At 33.6% G+C, this 27,830-nt stretch overlaps 1 protein-coding gene across 2 annotated transcripts in view; it reads left to right on the top strand.

The window, feature by feature from the left end:
• Window positions 1-27,830, top strand: part of Doa (CDC like kinase darkener of apricot) — a 98,545-nt gene that overhangs the window by 21,477 nt on the left and 49,238 nt on the right. For both annotated transcript variants that reach the window (XM_089236448.1, XM_089236449.1), the window contains exon 3: window positions 8,244-8,469. In XM_089236448.1, coding sequence (XP_089092574.1) covers window positions 8,244-8,469 — 226 coding nt within the window. The remainder of the gene's footprint in view (window positions 1-8,243; window positions 8,470-27,830) is intronic.

Genomic DNA, 27,830 nt, shown 5'->3' with positions numbered 1-27,830 from the left:
TTTAGGGACAGCTGGTGTCTTTATTGGATTATAGGACCACCTGTGCCCCTAACATGATGGTGTCACTACTGTTGCTGCGTCTTTGCGAAGGGAAAAAGAAACCCTGTCAGATAATACACCACTACATTTAAATGTGATGCAATCCTTATTCATGAATTTGGTAAAGATATATAGAGCATTAGAATGTAGCCAAAGGTTAGAAAATGTTGTAAGAATGAGAAATGTTGGCTTCTGTATATAACTTTAAATAAATAAGATACTTTATATGATAAAATATATATTCAAGCCACTTTTATGAGTTTTTGAAAAAAACCATCAGAATGTACCCCAAGAATATAAAATGTGGTAAAAATGAAAAATTTTGGCTAATAATAAACCAATATGGTATTTTTCAAGGAAAAATTATATTTAGGCCACTTTTATTTGAATTTTATAAAAAAAACCACTTGGTTTAAACCAAACAACCCTGATGTATAGCACAACTTTTATCAAGATGCACATTGCGATACCAGCAAAGCAGCTGCTGGGAAAACATTTTGACAGTAACATGATGACACGACACGTGGCCGGTTGCCAGTTCACCTGACCTTAACCCTTGCAACTTCTGGCTGTGGGGAGGTACCTCAAAATGTTATGGACAGTGGTTGGATTGCAAACTTTGGTGAATATGAAAGCACATCACATAGCTGCCAAGTCTTACGAATTTTAGCTTCATTTCTTGACCTCCCGAAAAGTTCTTAAATACCCCAAATTTTTACGAAAATCGCAAAGAATCCCTAATTGTCCCTAAAAATTCCTTACTTCATTTAAAAAGAATCTCTGCTTCTGAAAACGATCCTTACCCTAAGGAATTTCTTGTAGGGCAAAACGTCTTTTGCCTCTGTTTTTTTCCCATCCGAAATGATATCACATGTCGTAAATGGAGAAATAGTGGAAAATGGCTTTTTTAAGAAGTTTGTAAAACTTCCTTAAAAAAAGCAATTTCCCACTATTTTACAAACCCTCTGATGGTATCAAGAAAAGTTGTTTGTCTTATCGTGCAGGGAAATAGCTTAGCAGCTAATAGTCATGGATAATAATTGAAGATTAGTGATGAGCATGTGGTCAAAAATTTTTTTCTTTTGTTCCAAATTACGTACGTGTGATAACAAAACATGGATACTGATAAGCAAAAAATGTTTAATCAATTTTAAAGATACTTATTCCCCGATGAATTTCCTTTCATCGAAGGTTCCAGAGTACAAGTTGTGTTGCGGACATAGACATTGGTCATGGTGGAAATACTGACATCATCCATGTAAAATCAAAAAAACATCAAGCGTCACAAAAAGGTCGTGTTCTTCAAAAATTGGCATTTTTTTCCCTTCATTTTCTGATGATATTGGGGTCATTCGCCCAGAATGTTTGTTCACATCGTTTCTGATTAAACACATTTTTTTTAGATCACTATTGAACTTTTGGCCTCCAACTTCACTTGTTTTTTGCATAGGGATTTTATTCCGAAGGGTTTTAGTATAAAATACAGGTCCCTGTGAAAATCTCCTTAATTTTCATTTTCAAAAGTTGGCAGCTATGACATCATTACCATGACATAGCCAGATCTGTTGTTAAATGGGCATTTTTGTGGTTTCATCTCATAGACAGAACACAGTGGACAACATATTTGTTTCTTGATTAAGTTGTAGTTATGTGTTCAATTACTTCATTTTTGTGATGTTTCCCAGAATTATGAATTTGTGCAATGCTAATTAAGTTATCATTTTGCCCTGACTGGCTATTGTTTTCATTCTGCGAGCAAATTTCCCAAGTGTTGGATGAGTACAGTAATTTATTTTACATTTCTAATTATTTTTTCCCCCTTTGCCATACAAAATTCCATTGCTTCAGGAATATTCATGTAAATTTTGAAATCATTCTGACAATAGTTCTTTTTTGTAGTGCTTCATTAAATATATTATATTCAGCTAATTTTTATCAATGTTTGCAAAATAGCTTCCTAATTAAGCAAGCCTAGTTTTTATGGACGGCCGCTATAAACTACAGAGCTGTGGGAGATATTCTCAATACTACAAAAATCAGTTGAAAAAATATGGGGTCTTTAAGTTTCTTTTGGTGTGTGTGTGTTTTACTTATTTTTATTTTTTTTAATTCCATCCATCTTTACCATAACGATGAATTTGTATATGCATGTGAGAGTTGAAGCAGATCTGTTTTAGTCTGTGCGCAGAAGGCAATCTGTAAAGCTGCATCTAAACCCGCTGCTTTACTCAATGCTCAAACACGTAAAAACCTTGTGTTCCATCGAAACCGCCCCCACGCTGTGGTCTAAAATCAGGTTTTTGAGTGGTTCAGTGCGACGGGTCGGGACACGGTTTCATTTCCATGTATGGTCCGTCTTACAGAATTTATGTCGAAAAGAATGTTTCATTGTAGGTGCCATAGGAACTCTGATATGATGAAACCAGGGATGGCGGTCTAGGTTTTTTAGACGTCCGTATATACGGCCCACCAGAAATATGCAGGTTAGGATTGCATTGAATATTCATGAATTATTAAAGGCAACCTTAAAAAGTTGTTTTGGGGGGTGGCTGATGTCATCTGAGCCTTCTAGGTTCCAGTGCCAATGAGCGGTATTTAATGAACTTTCAATTAAAGTTTTTGAGTGATTTTTTTATTGCATTATGATTATGTTGTCCTAGGGGGGGTCCCCCCCCATGACAAAGCTTAATATTCATTACTACTGACATACTGACATTACTTCCTTTAAGCCAATGTTGGCATCAGGGTTGGGTTTTTGATGTGACAACTGTCAAAAACTGGTTTAAATCGTCAAAAACTGGTTTAAACCGTCAAAAACCTAAATGAATGCTTTGGGATGTTTCGAATAGAATAGGTATATAACCTAATGATGAGGCACTTTGATATTACAATGTTTCATTTTCAAACACTAATTTCTTAAAATTGAAACAAAATATTTATAATTTGCGATTTTGAATTTGAGGTACAAAATGTCTAGAATAGATATATAATTAATAGTATGGTTCATTCTTACCACGTAGCATCCGATAACATGTAACTAATTTTGCGCATTTTTCTTCACCTAAACGATTTCTAAGTTTTGAATGGACAAATCCAAAGTTAGAAAATACTCTTTCAATGGAGGCTGAGCTGGTGGGACTGGACAGCAAAAGCATTGCTAGTTTTATGAGTTCAGATGCAGGCTCAGCTGAAAAAGCATTACATTTAGAAAGTCCTTTCCACCAAATCACAGGGTTTGTCATTCTTCCTGCTGCACTGAAATAAGAAGGTGGAAAAGGAGTTTCTTCCGCTTCATATGAAATTAGCAATGGCAGACAACCTTTAATTTTCTCTGTTGCCCATGTGCGAGCCAAATCACTTTGCACATCAGTCAGTCCTTCACCTTTATATTTTGGGTGCAAATTATATGCCAAATAATGAAATGGTCTCAGAATCTGGTTCATCCTGTTTTGTATCTTTTCAATGTGAGGCTGAAGAGCACTTTCTTTGAGAAGGCTTAGCCAAACACGGCATGAGTCAGCTATTGTAGCTGTATCTGTTTGAAGAATATCCAATGCAACACTTATTGGCTTGAGTTGGAATGAAAGATCTTTACACTGTTTGTATAAATTATAATTGTTGATTAAAATAACAATTCCTTTGTCAATGTCATTTTCGTGATCTACTATTTTCTGAAAAAATGACCTATTGTGTAAAAATGTTTCAAGACAAGTGTACTCTTCCATCGAGTATCACCAGGTAATTGGGGTTTTATTGACTCCATATGTTCATTAAGCCATCCCGAAGGCAAATGATGGTTTCTAAAGTATTTTTGTATTTTAACCACCTAAATTTTAACCACCTGTTTGAACACAGCTTCAGGTGTTAGATCTTGTCCGAGTAAGTTGAGCCAATGAGTAGAGCACCCATATTCTATTAAATTTTGGTCAATCTCATTAAGCAAAAGTTGCCTGGCTTTCTTCATTACTTTCGCATTATCAGTTACAACTGCCTTTACTTCACAAGAATATTTATCGTGGGCCAAACGTATGGAATTGTCAATTATTTGCTTGTAGTAATCTGCATTTTTCATAATAGCACCACACTCAACAGCTTCAAGAAAATAGGATTTACCTTCAGAATGTATACATGTAGCTATGACTGGATCGTTATGAATATTGCTCCATCCATCTTCAATTAAAGTTACAGCTTTTCCACTGAGATTGTCTTTTGCAGTTTTCTCAACCTCTCTTGTAATTTCATCAAGCAATGACTGAGCCAAAGCTTTTCTACTTGGGTTATTATAACCAGGTCGCAAAGCAGAAACTAGATCTTGGAAACTTGAATGTTCAACAACACTGAATGGGATATTATTGGCATAAAAAAAACTTTGCCACTAATAAATCAATTTTTTTAGTTGTAGCAGAATTTGATTTCACAATGAAGTCATCAATTTTTTGCTTCTTTTTTTGAGTGAAAATCTGTTGATTCCGACAAAATAATAGGCTGTGAGGCAGTGGACTCTGTAGATGTTGATGTAGTTGCTTTTTGTACATCAGGTATTTGTTCAACATCATTGCCCCTTCCAATACACTGAGCTATATGGCTCTTCATCCTGTCCACACTTAACTCCACAATTAATGCATTTTGCATATATCTTTACATTTTTCTCTACTTTATCAAAATTTTGCCAGGCTATATGCTGTGGCCTTCCACCAAGATTCATTATATTTTAAACTAATAATAGACTAAATATTTATGATTTGTTAGAAATTGGTTTCCATATTAATCCTCACTACTTTACAATTCAAACAATAAATAGCAAAGTTGGACTTTTCTCTAGTACACTGGTCTTTGTCCTCTAAGGGCAGCTGGTGTGTTTATTGGATTATAAGACCATCTGCCCCTAGCATGATAATGCAGTCACTACTGTTGCTGCTTCTTGGTGAAGGAAAAAGAAAAACAAAACCCTGTGAGATATATAATATACCACTACATTTAGATCTGTGATGCAATCCCCATTCATGAATTTTCTAAAAATAGAACGTCAGAATGCATAGCCCAAGGTTAGAAAATATGGTAAGAATTAGCAATTTTGATATTGTAATATAACTTAAGTAACTAAGATACTTTATATAAAAAATATGTATATTCATGAGACTTTTATAAGGTCTTTTTGAAGGGGAAAAAAACACATTTAAAAATATACCACCAAATGTAACCCAAGAATAGAAACTGTGGTAACAATGAAAAATTTTGACTAATAATGAACTAATTAATTTTTCAGGGGAAAAATTATTTTAGGATAATTTAGTATTTTGATTACTGGATATATATATTCTAATGTTATGTACAATAAGAATATATTTTTATCAATAAGAATATTGTTTTAAATATCTGGGATCGTCTAGATAATATAATAACAGAAATCAACATTATATATAGCAAGCATGAAAGAACTTTTTAAACATGTATCTGTTGTAAAAAAAAAAAAAAAAGTAGAGCAGATGTTGATATGCAAATATATATATATTCATGTATAAATAAACAGTTGAAGAAATTTTAGAAGGTTGAAACTATCTTGAATACATTACATATCCTTCCGTAGTTTTATGCTTGCTCTACTCAAATTCTATATTTTACAAGTATATATACATGTATATAATTGTCCAAAATAATTATGTAGGGGGGGGGGGGAGATTATTTTAAAATCACACATTATGTATTGCAGTATAGTCACTTTAAGCATTACATGCAATCGATGTGCGTATTTTCAATGGGAATTTATATGTTGAAAAGCAGTATTTGAGGTTTTTGACAGAAGTTTTTGATGTGAAAGTTTTTGACATGACAGTTTAAACTGCGGTTTAAACCGTCAAAAACTGACATGCGTCAAAAACCTGCTAACCCTGGTTGGCATGTCTGCACATGTAAAATCTTATATATAAATGTGAAAGTATAATGTTTAACGCCAGCTGATGAACTCAATTCTTCCCTCAAATCATCAACACTCTGCCACGAAGTTAAAAAATTATCATTATTTACCAACATGCAAGTTCAACTGTAAAATGACTCGGCACTGCTATAATTTTCACATGAGTTGATCAAACTTGGCCGTAGAATTCCTGTAGACCCAAGCACTGGACTGATTACGTTCCCTAATGGATTTTGCCAGTTGTTAAACTCGGTTCAAGAACTTGTAGACAGTCTTTCCAAATATTTAACAAAATCACTGAAACCATGAGTGGCTTTGTGAGAGAGCGATTCTGACACTGAAAAATGACAGTGTGAACAAGATCAACGAAAAAATCCAAAAATTATTCCAGGAGATTCCACATCTTACAAATCAGTTGACAGACACAGCACAGACAGTTCTGGAACTTTTTGAATATTCTGAGTGTGCCACCACACAACTTGACCTTCAAAGTCGGAGCACCTATAATGCTTTTAAGAAATTTGGAGACACAGAGACTCTGCGTGAAGAAATTGCACAATTATATCATTGAAGCAACTATTCTAACCGGATGTGCCAAAGGAGAAGGCATCTTCATTCCACATATCCCAATTATCACTGAAGAAATGCCATTCACTTTCAAGTGATTACAGTTCCCAATTCATTTAGCTTTTGCCATGACAATCAACAAAGTGCAAGGCCAGTCGTTAGCAGTGGCAGGGATCAACCTACTTGAGCCCTGTATTTCTCATAGGTAGCTTTTTGTCGCATGTTGGTGATCCCAAAAATTTGTACATCTATACACCAGATGGAAAACAAAAAATATTGTCTATCCACAAGCGATTGCCTGAAGTTTTGAATTAAGATATTTATAAAAATAAAAGTAATTTTTTCTTACTTGATGCAAAAATTTTTTGTTTAAGAAATAGTAAGCTATATATATATATAAATATTTTACAGGACGGGCAACATTGCCGGGTATCAGCTAGTCAATTATAAAAATTATATCAGTCCTTTGACCAAGATCACACATCTTGCTGAAGCTCTTCATCAGACCTAGAGAAATTTCATTGAAAGCTTAAAATCCATTAATCTAATTTCAATCTAATTGCCAATAACTTTTTCAGTAACAAAACAATTAAACATTAATTTATTAAATGACACTGATCTCTTCCGCACTATTAGAAAATGAAAATTGTTATCTTATTTTAAAGATTGTTAGAAAACATTATTACAAATAATAGTTACAAAATATCAATGTTACAAAAATCCTCATTTTTCTCACTGCACTGCAACATTAAAAAACAAAAGTGTTTTTAGCAGTTGTATGCTGTAATCGATTTCTCAGCTTAGAACGAGCGAAAAGACGAGGAAATTCTTTTGAGTTCTGCAGAACTTGAAAGGGTTCTTAAAAGCATTTTGACTTATCTACCACCAAGTTCATCAGGTATTGCACTGCCAAGATTAGGAAGCTCCTTCAGAATTGGAAAAAATCATGGAAAAAGCAGCGGGAAGAAATATGTTTCTTCCACTAAATGTAAGAGATTGAAGAAATAGCTTTCTAAAAAATTACTTCCTTTCATACTCATGCAATCATAAGCTTAATTTACTGCTGTTACAGGAGGATTTTATCAACTGTAATGTTAATATAGTAGGCCTATCAATTTTGAAAGGATTTATTTGTATATTTGAATAAAAAGTTGTTTATTTATGAACTTCAAATTGCTTTTATTGACAAGTAATATAACCATTTTAAAATTAATTCTCTTCCATCAGTACAGTGCAACATTGTGTAACAAAACCTTTTTGTTATGACAGCCATTAGGCTGTTCCAAAATTGAGTGGGTGAATCCAGAAACATAAAGAAAAACACATGAAGAAACCCAACCCTGGACCTCGGGTTTGTGTTTTAACATTGATTCGTATGAACACACTGGGAACTGCTATATTAAAAGTTCAACTTAGTAATTAATGTGAACCTTACCTTTCATTGATGCAGTACTTTGCAAGACAAATGTTTTCACATTTTCTGTGATCATGTCATCAAATCTCATTTCTGAGGTGGCTGCAAACATTAATTTTAGTTTATAAAACCTGTACTGTATATATAAACCCAAGTTTGTTTAAAGACATGGTAAAAAACGAACACAATTACATATAATTTTTCAAAACTTATCATAAAGCTTTTGGATTGAGCAGTATTGGATAGTAAAGCAGTCTTTTTCCTTGATGCTATACTATTGTTAAAGTGGTTTTTGAATTTGTGTTTCAGTCCAGACAAACATCGCAGTAAGGATCATTATTACCAGAGGCAGCATAGTCCTGATAGAAGACGGTATAGGTATCGTGCTGACAGTCTCTCAGATAGATCATCAGGCACTGGGTCCAGTTATCGTAAAACACATTATGATTCCACTTGGTATAAAAAGAGAGGCCGGGACAGTGATATTTCTAAAGTTCGAAGGAAGAAACACCATGACTCTCCACCTCATTACAGGGTTAGTTCACAACTCTTCATTGCAAACCTTAAATTTTTATTTTTTGCTTATTTTTAAATCTGCAGTATGTTAAATGGTGAGAAAGTGAGTATTTCCTGATGAAATTAATCACTTGTTAGTCGATATTTGAGTTTTTTCCTTCAGAGCACGCGAATCATTTAAAACACAGAAAGATGAATCTGTAGCATGTGCGTATAGTTTTTTATAAAATTGAAAAATTCAATGTTTTTATATATATTCCATTCCCAACAAATGATTTTTTTTATACCAGCTTGTCAAATGGGGCTTTGTGTAAGTGGTAGGCAAGTTTTGATTTTTTTAAGTGCATATAACCACCTGTTGCTGATGTTTCTCTTTACAGTTAACATCAAAAAAGGATTAGGCTATTTAGCATGACTATAGATGTCAGATGTGTATAGATGGTTAATGCCTTGTTTTTAGTATAGTGGTATCATTATTACTGAAGATTTTTATAAATCGGGGGGAGAGTTAAATGGGAGAAAGGATTAGCTAAATTGACTATTTGAGTACTTGTCATTTGGAAAATTTGATATTTCATTTACTTGCCAAATTTAACATTCCCTTTTTCCCTTTCTGTTTGGTGCAGTGATGATTGGCAACAGGAGTTTTTTTAAAAAACGTGTATAACAATGTTTTTTAGTCTGGGATCCCAGGATATTTTGTGGAGTGATACGGTATGTAATTAGAAATGCAAAACGTTTTGTGGTTGTATGAACTTTGAGATATGTGAAAAATATTTTTTCTTTGAAATAAGCACTCCAGCATAAGCCGATACTGGTTCCCTGTATGTCTGGAATTTGTCAAGCCTTAATTTTGCCTTAATTTGGGATTACACTATAAAAACTTGATAAAAAATCTATAAAACTTGAAAAATACAACCAATAAGCATGTTTTTTGTTTTATTTTCAAGTTTTGTAGATTTTTTTGTTTGTTTTTTTAAGATCTTTTTCAAATTTTTATATTGTAATTCTGGCCTTACAAGTGCCCGATTTAAGTTCATCAAACTTTGTTTTCAACGTATCTGTCAACTGACACCCCATTCACCCCAGTTTGTGCATTGACTAATTGTTTTAGAAAATGTCACTATTGGAGATGTAAAATTCTCGAGAATCTTTAGGAGAATATTCTCATCAAAGAGAATATTCTCTGTTAGGACTATATTATAAATAACTTAAGAATATTTTGTTAAAATTTTCCTGCTGAAAATTAGATTTTACGCGAGCTTTCGTTGTCATGACGTCAATGGCTGCCGTCGTTCTTAAGGAAAACACCCATATAGGACAGTAGTGGTCATTTCCATCGAGCAGCCATAAAAAAGAGGCTTGGTGACTGCATTTAAGCAACTGGCAAAGTTGTGACTTTGTTTATGTAGTGTATATCGACAATCATTTATCGGGCATGACCTTGGTTGCAGAAATTCTTGTATAATTGTTATTGTATTCCATTAACAGCCGTGTGGTAAACAAGTTTTTTCATCAGCAGCTTTGTATTTTGAAGTTTTTAATTGTTTCCTCTGATTAAGTATGTCTTCAGAAATAAAATATAAAACTTTGAGCCATATAAAGCTTTTGAGTTCATGAGTGCCAGGGGCGTACCCCCCTTCGGGAGAATTTCTGGATTTCAAAAGTTGGCATGTCTGCATGTATTATAATAAATAATCTCGATAAATAAATTGATAATTATTATGTTCGATAAGAATATATTCTCTAGTAATTTATAATAGTAGTCCTTTGAGAGAATATTCTCTGTCCCTGTCTTTCTTCCCATCAAGATGATGAAAATATTGGAATATTGTAGACCACAATATTAAAGTTTGAAAGCAAGAAAATTAAACCAACCGAGCTGATTTGTACCACTTCTAAAGAAATGTTAGTGATACAGAATTTGAGTGTGCATTGAAGAAAACAACAGTACTGTATCTTAGAATGAAGGTGATTATATAAGAATAGCTTCCTTTATCAATCAACTATGGTTTAATTTTTTTTGTTGTGAACTTATTTCTGAAAATTTATCTAATTTTAAAATAATTTTTTAAGGTTTTAATCTAAAGGTTTCCAAAATCTTTATAAACAAACTTTTAAGGCACCTCATCATGACCTGGATTATTGGGGGTGATTATACCAAAAATTGTTTTGTAGTAAATATTTCAGGCAATGAAAACTAATTTATATTTCACAATATAAACAAAATTAGTAAAAAAATTTAAATTATTTAAAAGGAAATTATTCTATAATTATTTCTTGATTATTCAATTTTTACATCCTCACCTCATGTCACCTCGCATCTCTAGTCCCTATGACGAGAATGAGTTTGTCCTATTTTTCATTGGTCGTAACAAATTTTTACTCATTTGATAACTTAGTCTCATATTGCCTAAACTTTTTTTGTTCTACGGCTTTTTTTCCGAATTTTTTTACCTCATCCCTCTTTAGTGACTCAGCTGACACTCAAGATCCTATACTATACTTATCGCTCTCCTGGACTCTTCTATCACCAACTTTGAGAAATACTGGTCTATGGGAATTAGGAATATACAGCTATTATTCATTTCCTTTACTTTTATTCATATGGAATATAAGGTTATATTTTTTTCTCTTTAAGTATAGAAGTTAGGGGCCATTGAAGTGTTATGTTGATAAATTTTTAGCTGTTTTTGCCAACCCCCCCCCCCCTGCCAACTAAAGCAGGGTTTGTACGGTGCTTAAAAACTCCTTAAAAAGTCATTAATTTTCATTTCCTTTTTAAGGGCTCTTAAAAACTCCTTAAAATCCTTCCAGCTGTTTCTAAAAAAAAAAAAAAAAAAAGTAGACTTTCCCCCGCTCTCGATTTTGTCCCTGAAAATCGGATTGTGGTAACTGCAGCTCCTTATTCAAATTATCAGCCCCTCATCAGGCAAACCCGATCATATCCTTGATTGTACAGCCGAAGATGGGTTACTCCAGTCCAGTGTTCTTTAACAACCGACCGCGGTTTCCGTTTTCAACATGTTTAACATGTTGCAGTAAAAAACAAACATATCCATACTTAATCATCTGATATGATTCGAATCAAAGATTCATCCCACGTTCACTGGGATGGATCCCTGCCACCCTCCATGAAGAGGAGCTATGCTATATATGTTATGGTGAAAGTGATAAAGAGCTGTTATTATATGAATAATCACCGGCCATTTCGGTAAGTTTGATAAATTTTGCTCATATACCGTGAATCTATCACATTTGTAGGTCATTATGCATAATTGTCAAACCATGGTTAATGTGCCAAATGAGTCATCGCTGTGTTTACGTTATCAGACCTGCCAACTCTCCGGATTTAGACGGGAGACTCCGGATTTTTCATCCTTTTTTCCGCTCTCCGGGTTTTTTAAAATTTCTCCAGATTTTCGCAGAAAATTAGATTTTAGCGAGCTTTCACATTGTCGTGACGTCAATGAAAATAGTCTTTAGGGAAAACACCCATAGAGGACAGCCGTGGTCATTTCCATCAAGCAGCCGTATAAAAAAGTCTTGGTGACCGCAACTGGCAAAGACTGTTTAAGTAGCGTTTATCTGCAATCATTTATAAGGGGCATGACCTTGGTTGCAGAAATTCCTGTATAATCCTTATTGTATTCCATTAACAGCCATGCGGTAAACACAAGCTTTTTTCTCAGCAGCTTTGTATTTTGAAGTTTTTTAATTGTTTCCTCTGATTAAATATGTCTTCAGAAAGAAAGTATAAAACTTTAAGCTATATAAAGCTAGATATAAACCTTCTGAGAGTTCATATACTCAAGATTATCAATCACTGATAGCATCCACAAAAGGAAACTTATGTTTTATAAACATTATAGGTAGATGTGATTTCTCTATTCTGCATGGAAAGACTGACATGGAATTATATTCTGCGTGGGGGGAGGGAGGAATGGAAGTTTTTCATAATTTATTTTTAAAAAATGTTTTCGAAATTTTTTTTTTGATTGAGTCTATGAGTGCTGGGGAGGGGGTGGGGGTTACCCCCCTTCGGAAGCAAACGCAGCAGCAGGTTAATGATGATTTTTAGTTTATGTACAATTATATTTCAGCCAATTAGAGCTTTACACGTTCAAAGTTTTCAACTTTCCCATACAACCTTCAGATAAGTTTTCGATAACTTGAAAAGTCTGACGAACTCCTTATTTGAAAATAAAAATGCATTGTTAATTTTTTTTTAATTTTTTAAAATATAAATCATAAAAAAACTTTTATTAAAGAAAGAATTTAAGTTATCTCGCATAGAAGAAAAAAAATGTTTTCTAAGAATCAAGCTAAGAAGTGGGTAACCTTGGTTCTTAACTCGATTCTTAACTATGGAATAAAAACGATTCTTAATTAAGAATGTGGTAGCAAAGATCTTTCTCAATTCTTAATTAAAGATCAAATCCATAGTTAAGAAGCAGATTCTTATTAAGAATCAGAAGGTGGTACATCCCCTGTAAAGTCAGCAAAATTTCGTCGGCACTGCCCCACCTCCTAACGCATATTGGTGGGGTCAGAAACGTACATGGGGGACATAAGGGGCTCGTGCACCCCTCTCCCAGAAAAAAAAAAAATTTTTAATGTAAAAGCAACACAGTTCCAGAACACTTAAATGATCCGTGGCATATTTACAGATTTCTTGAGTGACATGGGGCACAATTTTAGAGCACTGAAGCGAGGCCCCCCCCCCTACTTCAGTGTGGTTCTACATCACTCAAGTTACCCGCGGAACATTCCCAGATAATTTAAGTGATTCGTGGCATAATTACAGATCACTTGAGTGATGCATTGCATATTCCCAGAGCACTTAAGCGGCCTGGACACATTTCCAGAGCACTTGAAGGATCTGTGAAACAATTAGAGATCGCTAAAGTAGCTCTGTAAGGGATTTATCATTAGGGAGAATGTTAGTTCAGGTGCCCAATAACTATCAAAAGATTTTTGTCGTTTTTGACGCACCGAATAAGATGAAATTAAGAATATTTCATATCTTCATAAAGGGTGATTGATGACGTAAGCATCGTGCAATCCCCCTCCCCCCTTGTCATCAAAAATCAGCAAATCGGAAACCCTCTCCCCCATCGATGCTGACGTAATACTTGAATAACCCCTTATATTCAGGTCATCAATATAGAAATCAGCGTCTTAAATGTTACAAATACTATACTATATGTCAAACTTCTTTCCATTAATTTAGAATGCTTTCATCCACCTTCTCTATGGTCTTTTTGGAAATTAAATAATTTTTTTCCTTGATTTAAATATATCATTCTACAAATGTATGCCTTACTCTTCCATTATTTATACAACCCTTTCTTTTAGTAGAAAACTTGAGATACATTTTGCATTTGAATAATTTTTACCTGTATGAGTTTTGGATCACGTGATATTTCCCTTTCTTTTTTTTTTTTTTAAGGGACATACAGCATAACCAATATGGCTACTTCCTGTGCAATTCATGAAAGAAACAAATCTAAATTAAAGAAACATAGAAATGAATTGTTTTTTTTTCTTTTTAATGGGAGCTAGAAATTTTGAATTGTTTTTAAACTTCAAGTTATCGATCTGCCTGTTTATATCTCACAATGAATGACATTAAAGCATTAAGTATTTATACACAGTCACATCTCAGTTGTAAAACTATTACTTTTAATGTCATAATAGCAACATAAAATCAGGTTTACTCATTAAGTCATCCTTGTTATGAAGTAATTTTTTTCAGTCTCCATAGCAGTGGTTCTTAACAGAGTTGAGGTTTTGACGTAAAAAACATAACAAGCGTCAACAACTGGTTTAAACTGTCAAAAACCTAAATGAATGCTTTTTGATAATTTTTTGAACATAATAGGTTATAACATGATGAAAAACTTACTTTTTTGCATATCACAATGTTTTATTTTTAAACATTAATTTATTACAATAATTAAAATAAAATGTTAATTATAATTCACAATTTTCAATTTTTGCAATGTAAGAGTCTAGAACAAAGTTTCCCAACCTTTTCTGTCCCATCACCCTCTTCAGAAAATTTTTTCTCCCATCGCCCCCCAACCAATACCTTCTAGAGCAGAAGGCCTGACCCTGAGATTCGTGACGTCATCGAATTCCGTCCTAGAATCGTCTTCCCTGTAAGATCGTTTTCCAGCAGCACCACGCACTTATATATGTAACGCCGTTATATATATATATATATATATATTTTTTTTTTGATCCACCCTGCTGCAATATATTATATATTTTTTCTTATAAAAAAAGGTTGAATTAGCTAAGAATTGAGCACTCGAATGGACGAGTTTATACTTATAACTCAACATTATTTTCAAGTATCAATTAAAGCCAGAGTTTTTACGAAAACTTAACATTTGAAAAAATTACCATTTGACATCAAAATTTCCCCAAGAGAATTAATTTTTCGGAATTTCATTTGTTGATTTTAACCAAAAAAATATCCATTTAATACCAAAATTCAACTATGTATAAAATATCCTTTATTTTTCATTTAGACATATGCAATATTCACTATATATTTTGTCGTTTAAACAAAAATATATACAAACTTTTCATGTAATGTGTATTTTATTGAAAGGAAGAAAAAAGAACGTATGAACAAATAAATATCCTTTGCTTTGCTCTTTCCAGAAAATTTTAATGTAAACTGTGGATTAGATATAGATTGCATGATTCTCATTCGTACACAAATGCATAACATTTAAGTAGTAAAAAATCAAAAAAATTTTTTTTTCAATATATGTCACCAGTTTCTTCTTTGCATATAAAATTGTTTTATTTATAACTTCTCTTAAAAATTCATTTTTATTCGTAGATTCTTTAGAAATAAGCCAGAAAAAAAAAAAAAACCAAGAATACGTAGATAAATTTTCAGACTTGTGTTATGAAGCAAAGTGTGATCTATGTTCAAGATTATAAATATCATCAGGTTCACATGTTATTTAGGCTGGGGAGCGAAAATTCTATCCAATGTTTTCCACTATACACATGGAATTACACAATAAATAAAACTTGCTAGAATTGAAAAACAATCTTTAATTGAACATTTGCATTAAACACGAATTCATCATTTTTTAGTTTCTCAGTCATGATGTAATTATATAGAACATAACTAACAACTACAGGAGTTGGACACGACAAACCCCTTTAACCAAATTTCGTATGATTATGAAACTTCCATTGTTTAAACACATTTCTTTTCAGTAGTCTACTCTTTCCACTCTGAGCATTTAAGTTTTTTCATGAAAGCATGTGAGCAATATATACATATTTAGAACTTGATGCCAATTTTCTGTGAACGACTAAAATCGTAACCACCATCATTTATGTATAACTTTTTTTTTTAAAAAAAAAGGGGGAGGTGTGAAATGTACCAGTAATGAGACACTTATTTCAAAGATTTAAAAATAAAAAATGAATTTAAGGTGAATTTGAAATTTTGAGCTGATAATGATGGATAAATGTTTGATATTGAAAAGTAATTGAGTAAATATTATTTCAAGTTTGGGAGCTAACTAATTAAATGTTAAGTGGCCCATTACTTATATACTTACCAAACTTGATCAAAACATTCAAGTTTCCCCTTTGCTCATTTTTCATTCCTAATTTCCCCCTTTTTCTTTGTCACCAAATCATTTTTATTCATACACAGATTTTTGAGTAAAATATTAGATGAAATCCATAAAATTTTTTGAGCAATATCAGCTTCCCTGTGACCATTAAACAACATTTATATACATTTCCTAAAATTTCACTCTTCAAATGTGGTAAAAGCTGTGTTTACAAGAACTTCTCTATGCTTACTCTGATTATGCTTATTATATTATTATATGATATGATTATTATATTATGATATGATTATTATATTATGATATGATTATTATATTATATGATTATTATATTATGATATGATTATTATATTATGATATGATTATTATATTATATGATTATTATATTATGATATGATTATTATATTATGATATGATTATTATATTATGATATGATTATTATATTATTATTATGATATGATTATATTATTATGATGATATGATTATTATATTATTATGATGATATGATTATTATATTATTATGATGATATGATTATTATATTATTATGATGATATGATTATTACTATATATATGACACGATTATTACTATATATGACACGATTATTACTATATATGACACGATTATTACTATATAAATGACACGACTATTACTATGATTATCTGATTACTTTGATAAATTCAGCAGTATCGGTAAAATGAGGGATATTTCTGTCTGGACCCAATATATTTGAAGCCTCGCAAACAAACTAATTGAAGACTGAGTACTAGTTTGATGTTTTGTCTCTCTAAATTAGAAGGTCTGAGAGATTTCCATGTTAGCCCTCTTGCATATGAGACAACATTTGCAGAGTCTGTCATACAGTTGTTTCAATGATGCAAAAGATGCTGTACAAAAATTGTCAACTGAAACATCAAAGTTCAGGTAAAAATAGCACTTGCCATCATTTCTTTGATTCAACCAATTATTTCTGGTTTTTTTTAACAAATACACACTATCTATAATAAAAAATAGTGGTCTCGATGGACACTGAGGCTGGGGATACATATATAAATTCTTATGTGGCTTTGTGAACAATCTCATTGCTTTTCTATTGATAGTATTGTTATCAGTGACAACACCAATAACTGTGAAACCAATATTTTCTAAACCTAAAATAACTTAGGATAACATTATGTAGCAATACATGATTTATCTTGAACACAGGTAAAATATGCACAACTTCTTTAAATGAGGACATTAAGCTGGAAACCATAAACACAAAAGCACTCTTTGCAGCTTCTTCTGTATTGAAGGCCATGCCAACAAAACCTCCCTTATAATCAAAATAAGGTTTTATTTAAATCTCGTCAACAAGGGCTTTTTTATCTGCATCAGAAATATATTTTGCTCTGGCTTTTATGTATATCAAGAAATTTAGACTCACCTCCTCGGTTGGTGAAACTGGTAGTCGCTGACTAATTTTCCTCAAAGTTGATGGATGAGGCAGTATCATTTTATTGCTAAATCTTATAAATTTGTACGCTTGTGGCGAAATTGAATGTAACAGAGTAGCAAATACTATGATGTCATTAGAGTATTTAAAGTTGTTTTTTGCACAACAACTAATCTTAATTTGTTCCTCTATAAAATTTATCAGTAATTCATTTTCACCAGTCTTCAAACAAGACAGAGCATCATTGAAGAAATCTATTTTAGAGGAATTTTCCTCACACATAGGATTCATACTTTTAAGTGTGTCTAATATATCAATTAAGTCATTGAAATTTGTGAACTTATACAGGAGGGTAAATTTTGAAATTTTTTTCAATGCAATAGTTTTTAGATAAACGGAAACATTACGATTACTTACAACCACTGAATGCGAAATCTGTGGGTATGGTTGTATATCCAAATGATAAACACAAAATTTGTCACTGATTCGACACTTCATAAAAATTGTCAAGACCAAACACATCACTGTAGATCTTCCATACTGCTGATTTGTCTCTGTTGAGAATATGTTGCTGCCATAGAAGTTGAGGGATATCCTTCGAAGATGCATGGCAAAGCGTTCTTTCTTCTCTTAATTTTCAACGGAGCTGTTACAGTCTTGCCACTCTTTTGATCAAAAGCCGAGGATTATGTTATCAAATCCGTGGCCAGAAAATGCAGTTCACATACCTAGACATAAAATAAGCATAATCAGACTGATGGCTATTGGTAATAACATGAAATTATTTAGTCTCTGACCATTACTTGTTCTCCATAAGAGATGGGACAAATAATCTGCTGCTAAATTATACATAATATACTACTATTATAACTAGTTAAATACTAGTTCATAAATTATATGATGCATTACTAGTTAGGAGTAAATAATGATTTACATTTCCTTGATTGGATATGAAATTCTAATTAAAAACAAAAATCATTTTGTAATATTAATGTACTATGTATCTGTCAAATTTTGTCAGTATCATGGCAATATCTCCCAATTACCAGTTTTTCAATCTCTCTCTATTGAAATAAAAAAAATTCCATACTTAAAATTGAATATTTAAAATTACCAATAATTTCATTTTTAAATTAAAAGCACTAATTTCATTTACAATTGTGATGAATTTTAAGGAAATTAATATTCGGTCACGAAATATTTGATATCTGGCCAAAAGCAGAATTAGCTTTTTATACATTAGCCGAATATTTGTCCCATCTCTATTCTTAATATCGGAGTTGATTTTTTTGCATTCCGTTGTTTTTTTTTTAAATTTTTCTTAAAGAATAAAACAATATAATGTTAGGAAATGAGCACTTACACTACTGCGATCATTCGGTACGAAGTCCTTTCTTTGGATGGCATTCAACCACTTCTTCAGATCTTCACATTTCGGAAAATAAAATAGATACTTTTGGTCCTGACAGATAATTTCCTCTGCAATACGGGTCAGACATATTTCTATAAAAAAATATCTAATCGATAACCACGTGCCTTAGTTACAACCTGTTGTTTTAATGGCGATGGGAGAAGCAGAGCGTGGATCGGGGAGAATGCTGAGAAGAAGAAATTCTCTTTCTCGTTTAAGCCGGAGTGTGGTGACGTCACAGTATCGAAAATATCGCGGGCGAAGGCTTCCTGCTCTAGAAGGTATTGCCCCAACGCAATCTAATCCATAGGATCCTATGTTATACCTGTGGCTTCTACCGCCCCCCCCCCCCGAAACATTCCATTGCCCCCCAGGGGGCGTTCACGCCCATGTTGGGAATCACTGGCCTAGAACATATAAAATGTAATTGTATGGTTTATTTATCAAAGCTACTCATTACCTGTGTCCAATTCGCTAAGCGAAATAGAGCTGCTTATTCAAAATGTGTATGATAGGGCATCAGGGTTAGGTTTTTGATTTCAGAAACTAAATCTATTAAAATGGTCAAAAACATATTGTCGATATTGCCAAATAGTTTTTTAACCTGAAAGATATGTTAAATAACAACACTTTCATGTAGATTATAGGGTTTTATATTAGAAATTATAATTACTGAGAAAAAAATGTAATTTTGATATTTTAAATTTTCTAACTGCCCAAAATTTTATTTCTTATGAAAACTCACATAGCATTTGTTAATACACTAATTAAACTCATTTATTTTCATCTAAAAATTTCTTAACTCTGGGTGTATAAATTCACAAAGTTTTAAAGAGTACCGTGTGTACATATATGAATTCCTCAACTTTGCAGAGCTATTGAAAGAAAACTAAACAAAGTACAAACTTGTTCATTGGAAATCAAAAATAGCAGTTCAAAGTTTGAATTTGACACAGTTATAAGTGTTTGATGTGAGCCCACTTTAGTAACACGAAGGATATTGAGGCGGTATGATGGCTCATCCCACTCTTTTTTCAGCATGTCTGTTGTGATGGTTTGAAAGGCTGCAGCTATGCGTGTTTTAAGTTCGTTAACGTCATTTAGTAGGGGTGGAACAAACACCTGATGTTTGATCCACCCAGAAAAAAAATCGCATGGAGTGATGTCAGGGCTGCGAGGAGGCCATTAATAAAGAGCAAGGTCCTGGGGTGCTCGGCGACTAATCCAACGGTGTGGCAATTTGTCATTTAAAAACCCACGAACAGCTAATTGCCAATGGGGTGGTGCACCATCCTGCTGTAGAATGAAATCTGATTCTTCTAACTGTGGCAACAACAAAATCTCTAACATATCCAAATAAATAATCCCATTAACAGTCTTCTCATGGAAAAAGATTTTGTCATGCGACATAGCACAAAACACATTCACCTTTGGTGAATCGCATTCCACTTCAATGGTGGCATGTGGATTAGATGGTCCTGAGATGCCCACATTGTACCGGTTCACTGTACCGTTTGTCAAATGTTCCTTATTTCTTTGTTTTCAGTAAGTGCTTGTTCAGGTGATTGTATGACTAGCTGCAACTTGTATGGTTTGAATGCTAATCTCCTCCGCAACACTTTCCAGACCATCATAACAGGCATTCACAGTTCTTGGCTGGCATGTCGAATTGATTTGCTTGGACTGTTAACTAAAGTGTTTTGAACATGTTCAACATTTTTTTAACTCACACGTGGGCGATCATAGCTTTTACCTTTCAAATGCACCCTTCATCATGAAATTTCCGAAACCAACATAAGATATTCCATCAGGGTTCGTATGGGTCAGGGAAAACCTGGTAAAGTCAGGGAAAATTTTTTTATTAAAAAAGTCGGGGAAATCAGAGAAAAGGGTTGTTTTAAAACCTGGGAAATTTCAGACAACGACCTGGAAAATTGTCACGATTGTGATCTGATCGGGAAAAAAGATTCAATAAAAAAATAACGGAGAAAAAAATTTCCATCGAGATAAAAAAAAAAGGGAATTCAGATAACATTGTAAATATTGATAATCTGTAAAATATCACAAAAATTATATATACTGCCGAGGAGGAACGAGGATTTCGTAAATCCACTTGGAAAAGCATATTGCTACGACCTTATCGTAACTCTTTCGAGTGTTTCCAGAAACATCTTAACTGCTAATCGTAGAAAGCCATGGGTACAAAGCCCAGTTGTAATAATTTCGTAAGTTGACTTCAGTTAGGAACGGCGTATGACGCATATTACTATTACTGCCCATGTTCTTGATGCGCAAGGTGAATTATTTCTCTATTTTTATGTATTATAGTCTTTATCTCCTTGATCTGTGATCTAATAAAAGGACCAGGATATACTCAGGCTTATGCAGACGATCTAGTTGTGCTTATCCAAGGGCATGATTTACCAATATTGAAGAATCTTGCTCAACAAATTTTACACTATGTCAATAGATGAGGTGACAAACACCAACTAGTATTTTCTGCGGAAAAAACCAAAATAGTGATATTTACATGGAACAGGAAAAAAAATGAACTTGAAAATCTTACTTTCTAGGGACAGGAGCTTACCACATGTGACAAAATCAAATACCTTGGATGTCATTTGGGCTCTAAGTTCTCTTGGAAATTCCACATTCAAGATAAACTAAATGGGGCCACTAATATACTTATTCCATGCAAAAAAAATTATTGGTAAAACTTGGGGTTTAAACCTTGAAACCATCAAGTGTGGTATGACATTAGGTGTTAGTAAAGACCTTGTATGAGACTGCCCTACAAAAAGTGCAAAATTTAGTGTGCATTCTGATCATGGGACCTCTACCTATCTCCCCTTTAATTGCCCTTGAAACTTCTCAAGCTGCCACCTCTACAAAGAGAAGCTTTTAAGACCATGTACAGGCTTGAAAGAAATGTCTACCACTGTCTGCTGTGTAAAATAGAATTTCCTTCTATACTAATGCCAAAAAAAAACCTGTTCCAAAATAAAAATTACAAATAATTATACTATCCACATACCTGGGAGAAATGAAATTGCTGACATAATTGATAACATCCCAACTGGAGCCATCGAATGCTACACTGATGGCTCCAGGATAACCAAAACTAGGGCTAAAAAAATTTCTACCCTTGCAGACTCTATTTTTGGCGCTACTGACTTTTTTTTTCCTGGTCAACAAAGCTTTTTTCACCCTTTCAACTCCATTTGGCACCCCTCCTAGAGCGGCGCCCAGTATGGCCACACTGTCCGCCACTGGATTGGTGGGGAAGGGGCATGCTCTTAACAATAGTTAAGGGAAGGAGTTTGTACTAGGATGCTAGTTTTACATAACTTCTGTGAGATAACTTTTTTATATTAATGTCCTACTTTTCCGAAACATGTTGGAGAGAATGAAACGTTTGCACCCTTTCTTGTTTTTCGCACTCTCCCTCGTGCATTGCTGGGATGGTACATTATTCCCTCACGTATTGCTGGGATGTTGCTTAACATTGTAGCACCAACAGAACTATTAATTATGTGGGATGAATGGGTTGCACTATAATGCAAAGAATTACAAGAAGTGAAATCAGTTCAGAGAATAGAGAGATAGATATTGGGTAGTCATATTCAAACTTTGTAACCTTGAAAGCAGCCCAAAGTTCAAAATTTTTCCAGTTTAGGTGAAGGCTTTTTTATCTTTAGCACATGGTAACGCAGACAGTGAAAGAGAGTTCATTGTTAACAAATAAATAAAAGTCTGTTCGAACATTGAAAAATCTGTCCATCCAATGTTTTAATGGAATAAGACACAAAATCATGTTCAAGGGCATGAAAAATTTGAAAAAAATTGTCATTGAGATGCTGAACTTCTGAAAGCGACTTGTGATTCGTAATCTATTAACATGCTATTTGGTTGAGAAATTGTTCAAGTAAATAAGGTATTTTTTTTAAATATTTTTCTCGTTTTTTGCATTTTGCTTTTAAATTTAATAATTCTTTTAAATTCTGTGAGAAGCTAATTTTTTTTTCACGGAAACCCTTATTATATTCTTCACACACTTTTTTGCTATATCAGGATGAATAAGATTTTGGTGTTCGAGCAGCAGAAATTCCTGCTGCATAGGTTTTTAGTATGCATGTTGCTTTATTTGAAAAGAGTAATAATTTTCATTCGTCATTTCAGTAATGCATGTTTTAGTAGTGATAGATAAGATAATTCAGAAAAAATTTAAATGGATTTTAATTTGTGAAGGAGAGAAATTTATTTAGAATTATTTATTTCAACCATTTTTGGCAAAACTTTTGGGATTTCACAAAAAAACTACTACTTATATTGCAGATATAGTTTCTTTTTAGTTCTGCTCTATTTTCAAAATTTCTGCTCCAAAAATGAAATTTGCTGCTCCGAAATAGATGAGGGGGCGCTTGCACCCCTGACAACAGATTAACTTGGTACTAAGTTTCGTGAGCACTATACACTTGAAATAAAAAAAAAATTCCAATTCAAATGTGTTGAATAATTGATAATGAATATTTCATCACAAAGAAAGCCATAAATTTGTTTTATGCATTTGTTGGGAACATTTTGTAAAAATAGTGTTTTAGTGCTTTAAAATATTTTGCAAAAGCAATGTTTTACAGGGGCGAGCATATACATCTGAATGATTTTTATTAATATATTTATAGGGCTCCCACTCGTTCTACTTTTCCCACTTTTTGGTAAAATATCCTAATTTTGTATCTTGGTTTTGTCCTCCTTTTTTACCAAATCCTATCAACAGAATTCATGTAATTGAGGAGGGAATCATTGACATATTGCCAAATATTAAAATATTACTGATGTGGTAGATTGCAATTAATGATTCTGCTGAAGCAGAAATTGTATCGTTTTTAAGGTTATATGGGGAGGGGTGTGTGTGTGTGGACTGTTTGGTTTATTAATTTTTCATTTGCTTAGTTTGAGGGTTCAACAAGTAGAGTAGTCATTAGAAACTTGTCTGGATGGGAAAAATAATTTTGCATTTACTATTCCATGGCCTTAAACAGTAACTAACATTCATCATTCAAAATTATGGTGCACATTTTGTGTATAGGTGAAACAGCAGTTGCAGACTTGCCAACTTTCCGGATTTAGGTGGGAGAATCCTGATTTTTCATCCTTTTCCCCGCGCTCCGGATTTGTTAATATTTCTCCTGATTTTGGCAGAAAATTAGATTTTACATGAGCTTTCACGTTGTCGTGACGTCAATGACTGCCGTCGTCGTTTGGAAAAACACCCATAGAGTACAGCCGCGGTCATTTCCATCGAGCAACCGTAAAAAAAAAAGTCTTGGTGACCGCATTTAAGTAATTGGCAATGACGTGACTTTGTGCTTTGTTCACGTAGCGTTTAGCGGCAATCATTTATCAGGGGCATGATCTTGGTTGCCGAAATTTCTGTATAATCGTTATTGTATTTCATTAATAGCCGTGCGATAAACACAAGTTTTTTCGTCAGCAGCTTTGCATTTTGACGTTTTTTAATTTTTTCCTCTGATTAAATGTCTTCAGAAAGAAAATATAAAACTTTTAGCTATATAAAGCTTTTAATAATTCATATACCCAAGATTATCAGTCACTGATAGCATCCATGAAAGGAAACTGGTTTTATGAATAGTATGTAGATGTGATTTCTCTATTCTGCATGGAAAGACTGACATGGAATTATATTCTGCTCGGGGTGCAATGCAGAATCTACTTTGGGGGAGGGGGAGGAATGGAACTTTTTCTTAATTAATTAAAATTCTTTTGATTGAGTCTGTGCCGGGGATTTCAAAAGTTGGCACGTCTGCAGTTGGATACATAAGCCTATTCTAGATTCAGTGATTTTGATGCTACCCAATGGCATTAAATTTTCTTCTATTTTTAAGGCGTGAGGAGGCATAAACAATATTTACAATAATCAGAGCTAGAAATACAATTACAATACAAAGAGTTAGAAATGAAAGTTCTTCATTTGTCAAAAATTATTGCACTGGCATTGAACGGTATAATGTAAAATAATCCTTATGAAAAAGGATGTACAATACAGTAAAACCATTTGGTTCATCTTGACTTATTTACATCAGACCTTGTAATTTACACATTTTCACTGTGCTTTTGAAAGTCGTCTGGAAAGAGCATCATTCTAAAAAAACTTACATGCCTTCATAATTTGCTGTGCAATGTCAGAGTTGACAGACTGGACTGTTGAAGACTCCAAAAAAGAATGTAATATATATTGGGAGGAGTGACAAAAAAAGAATTGTGGTTTGGATAAAAATTGTTTTTGTAACCATGTCTTTTTTTTTTTTGTCATTTTGCTTTTGCTTGAGTCAGTGGTTCTCAACTTTGGAATCCCGCCGCCAGGTTTCATTTATTTTTGTAAGTGGAAGGCCGGTGAAACACATGAACACATGATTAACGGAACATGAATGAGGGGAAAAGGAAATGGCAGATTAGTCGCCGCCCGGCGGTTGGGAAACACTGTTTATAGGATGATACTTGAATAGTGCTATAGAATTTTTTTTTAGCGATTTGTTTATTATGCTATGATTATGGTGTCTGGGGGGGGGGGGTACCTTCCCCCGTTCTACTTTTTCTAATTTTTTGTGTGCGATCCCTGTATTTATAAAACTAGTTGCCCTACACTTGTGCTGTCATCTGATAATCATGAAGTAGTTACACAGCTTTTATATTTCAAAATAACGTATGTAAGGGATGTTACGGGGGAGTAGTGTTAAAAAATAGGTGGCAATTTTTAACGTACTGTCAGTAGTGAAAGGGTTAAAGAAAGAAACCTTATTTAGCTGGCAGATACTGTCAAAAACTCATGTTATAAACAGGGTTCTAATGAAAAATCATCTGCTCAGATTCATATAAATCTTTTTTGAGCAATTTCTAGCTGGAAGGATTTTCTTTTCCCTCCCTGATGGTCCACAACTGTGGTTTACCACCATGTGACTGCCACATATTACACACCCGAATGTGAGAGCTAACAGCGTGCTTATGTGTTCATTAGGTGGTGTTACATATCCTGCAAATCGCTAATGCGTGATTTGCAATTTAATGTGTATTTAAGTCTACTGATCATCGTGGCTGGGGTGGCTCGAGACAAAATATCTACCCGTGCTGAAACTGTTTTTTGGCGCCCCTCCTGTCCACTCTCATCCCAATTTTTCCCTGTCCAGTAACTCCTAAAATTATTTTTTTTTGCCATTTCACCTTGGATTTGGCACCCTTCCCTAGAACGTCATCCCACGTGGCCGCATATCCCAAAAACCGCTTCTGCGTCGTGGCAACAAAGCTTTTTTGAAAGGGGTAGCCAACTAAAACGTTGGAAAACCGCAGAAAATCGTATTTAGTTGACCACAACTGCGCATTAGTTGGTCCCCAATCCCGGATTTTCGCGATATCGGTAACTTGACTACGGTAGCTGAAAAAATTGTGGGTGTTTCTGACACAATTTTTACCGAATCGGCTTTTTCTACAATGATCTCTGAAAATTTTTTTACAATTCGAACGGGCGATCCAATCCTTTACGATTCTTCAAAAAGACGCATTTGCAATTTTGTGGGAACAAAGCGAATTAACGTGGTAAGTACGTGGTCTGAATGTGGACGAGTAGCCGCTAAAGTATCGTAATTTCGGATACGTATAACCCGAAGGAAAAAACTTTCAGAAATTGAAAAATTCCGTATAATGTATTCATGAAGATGTACTCTACGCTTGTTAATGCAAGATATCCCTAAAAATTGGCTATTTGTGTAGAGATACTGATTTTGGAAAAATGTCATTTCTGCTGCTACGGGGCCACGAACCTGGGTCCCTCAAATGCCGTTCGAGCACTCTATTAAGCCATAGTATTTCTCCTTTGGAGCGTGTATATTACATTCGGTGTAATAGCCTCTCATTCAGTGACGCAACCTGATATTTCGTCAACCTATCCGTTATAGCCGTCGGGGTTTATATATTTTTATACCAATGCAGTAGCGGTTCTCAAACTTTTGTCACCCACGATTTCCTTACCCAATGCAGGGTTCATATGCGATTCCCCCAGAATAGTTTGGTACGTATTTTCCCGTATAAACGAAGCACTTCTCGAAACATAATAGGTACTCAATTCAATCTCCAGCTCGACGCACACTTTGAGAAAGACTACCACTACTTAACCGTACATGCACCTCGTACACATTCCTCTTCGGAATTTCTAACGAATCGGCAGATGCCGGAATGTGTGTTCTGAGTGAATGTGTGGCCTTAATGTATCTATATGCTGTAGAGTTGCGCTTGTTTCATGTTCATGCTGCCATCTGTCTTCCATTTTCTGAAGTAAAGATGGAAATTCGTGAATTTTCATGTTATGTCAGGGTCATTCCATTTCAAATCACCCGGCAAAATGCCAAAATGACACCCATAGTCCCAGATTTTAGTGATTTTTTTTTTATTTGTTGCATTTACCATCCTTATTAACCGTGTGAAATATTATTTGCATATCTCTAAAACTTTTTGAGAAAAAAAATGTTGAAATTTATCAAAAACTGATGCAGATGACTTTTCCGAGGCTCAATTTTTAAGCGGCATTGTTTGAGAAAATAAATCATAACTTTTTCAATTTTCAGTATATTCAAGTGAAATTTTCACTAAAGTGTTCACAAAAACATACAAAATATGAATAAAAATAATTCATACACTTACATTTGAAATTTACATGCAAAAAAATTATGTAAACTTTGTTTTTGTGGAATTTTTCGTTAGAAAAAATACAATTTTTCAAACGTATTTTTAGACCAGAGGCACAGCAGTTACCAAAACAACTTTTATTTTAAATTTCTCCTAAATATATGAAGTAAAATACTGGAGAAAAAAAATAATGGTTTTTTGATCGCTAATATGTTTATTCTGGCT

Source organism: Pholcus phalangioides, unplaced genomic scaffold (assembly GCF_987345545.1).
Source record: "Pholcus phalangioides strain wild (caught in Gottingen) unplaced genomic scaffold, Ppha-v1.0 ptg000009l_1, whole genome shotgun sequence".
NCBI lineage: Eukaryota > Metazoa > Arthropoda > Arachnida > Araneae > Pholcidae > Pholcus > Pholcus phalangioides.
This window is presented reverse-complemented; position numbering and strand designations above follow the sequence as displayed.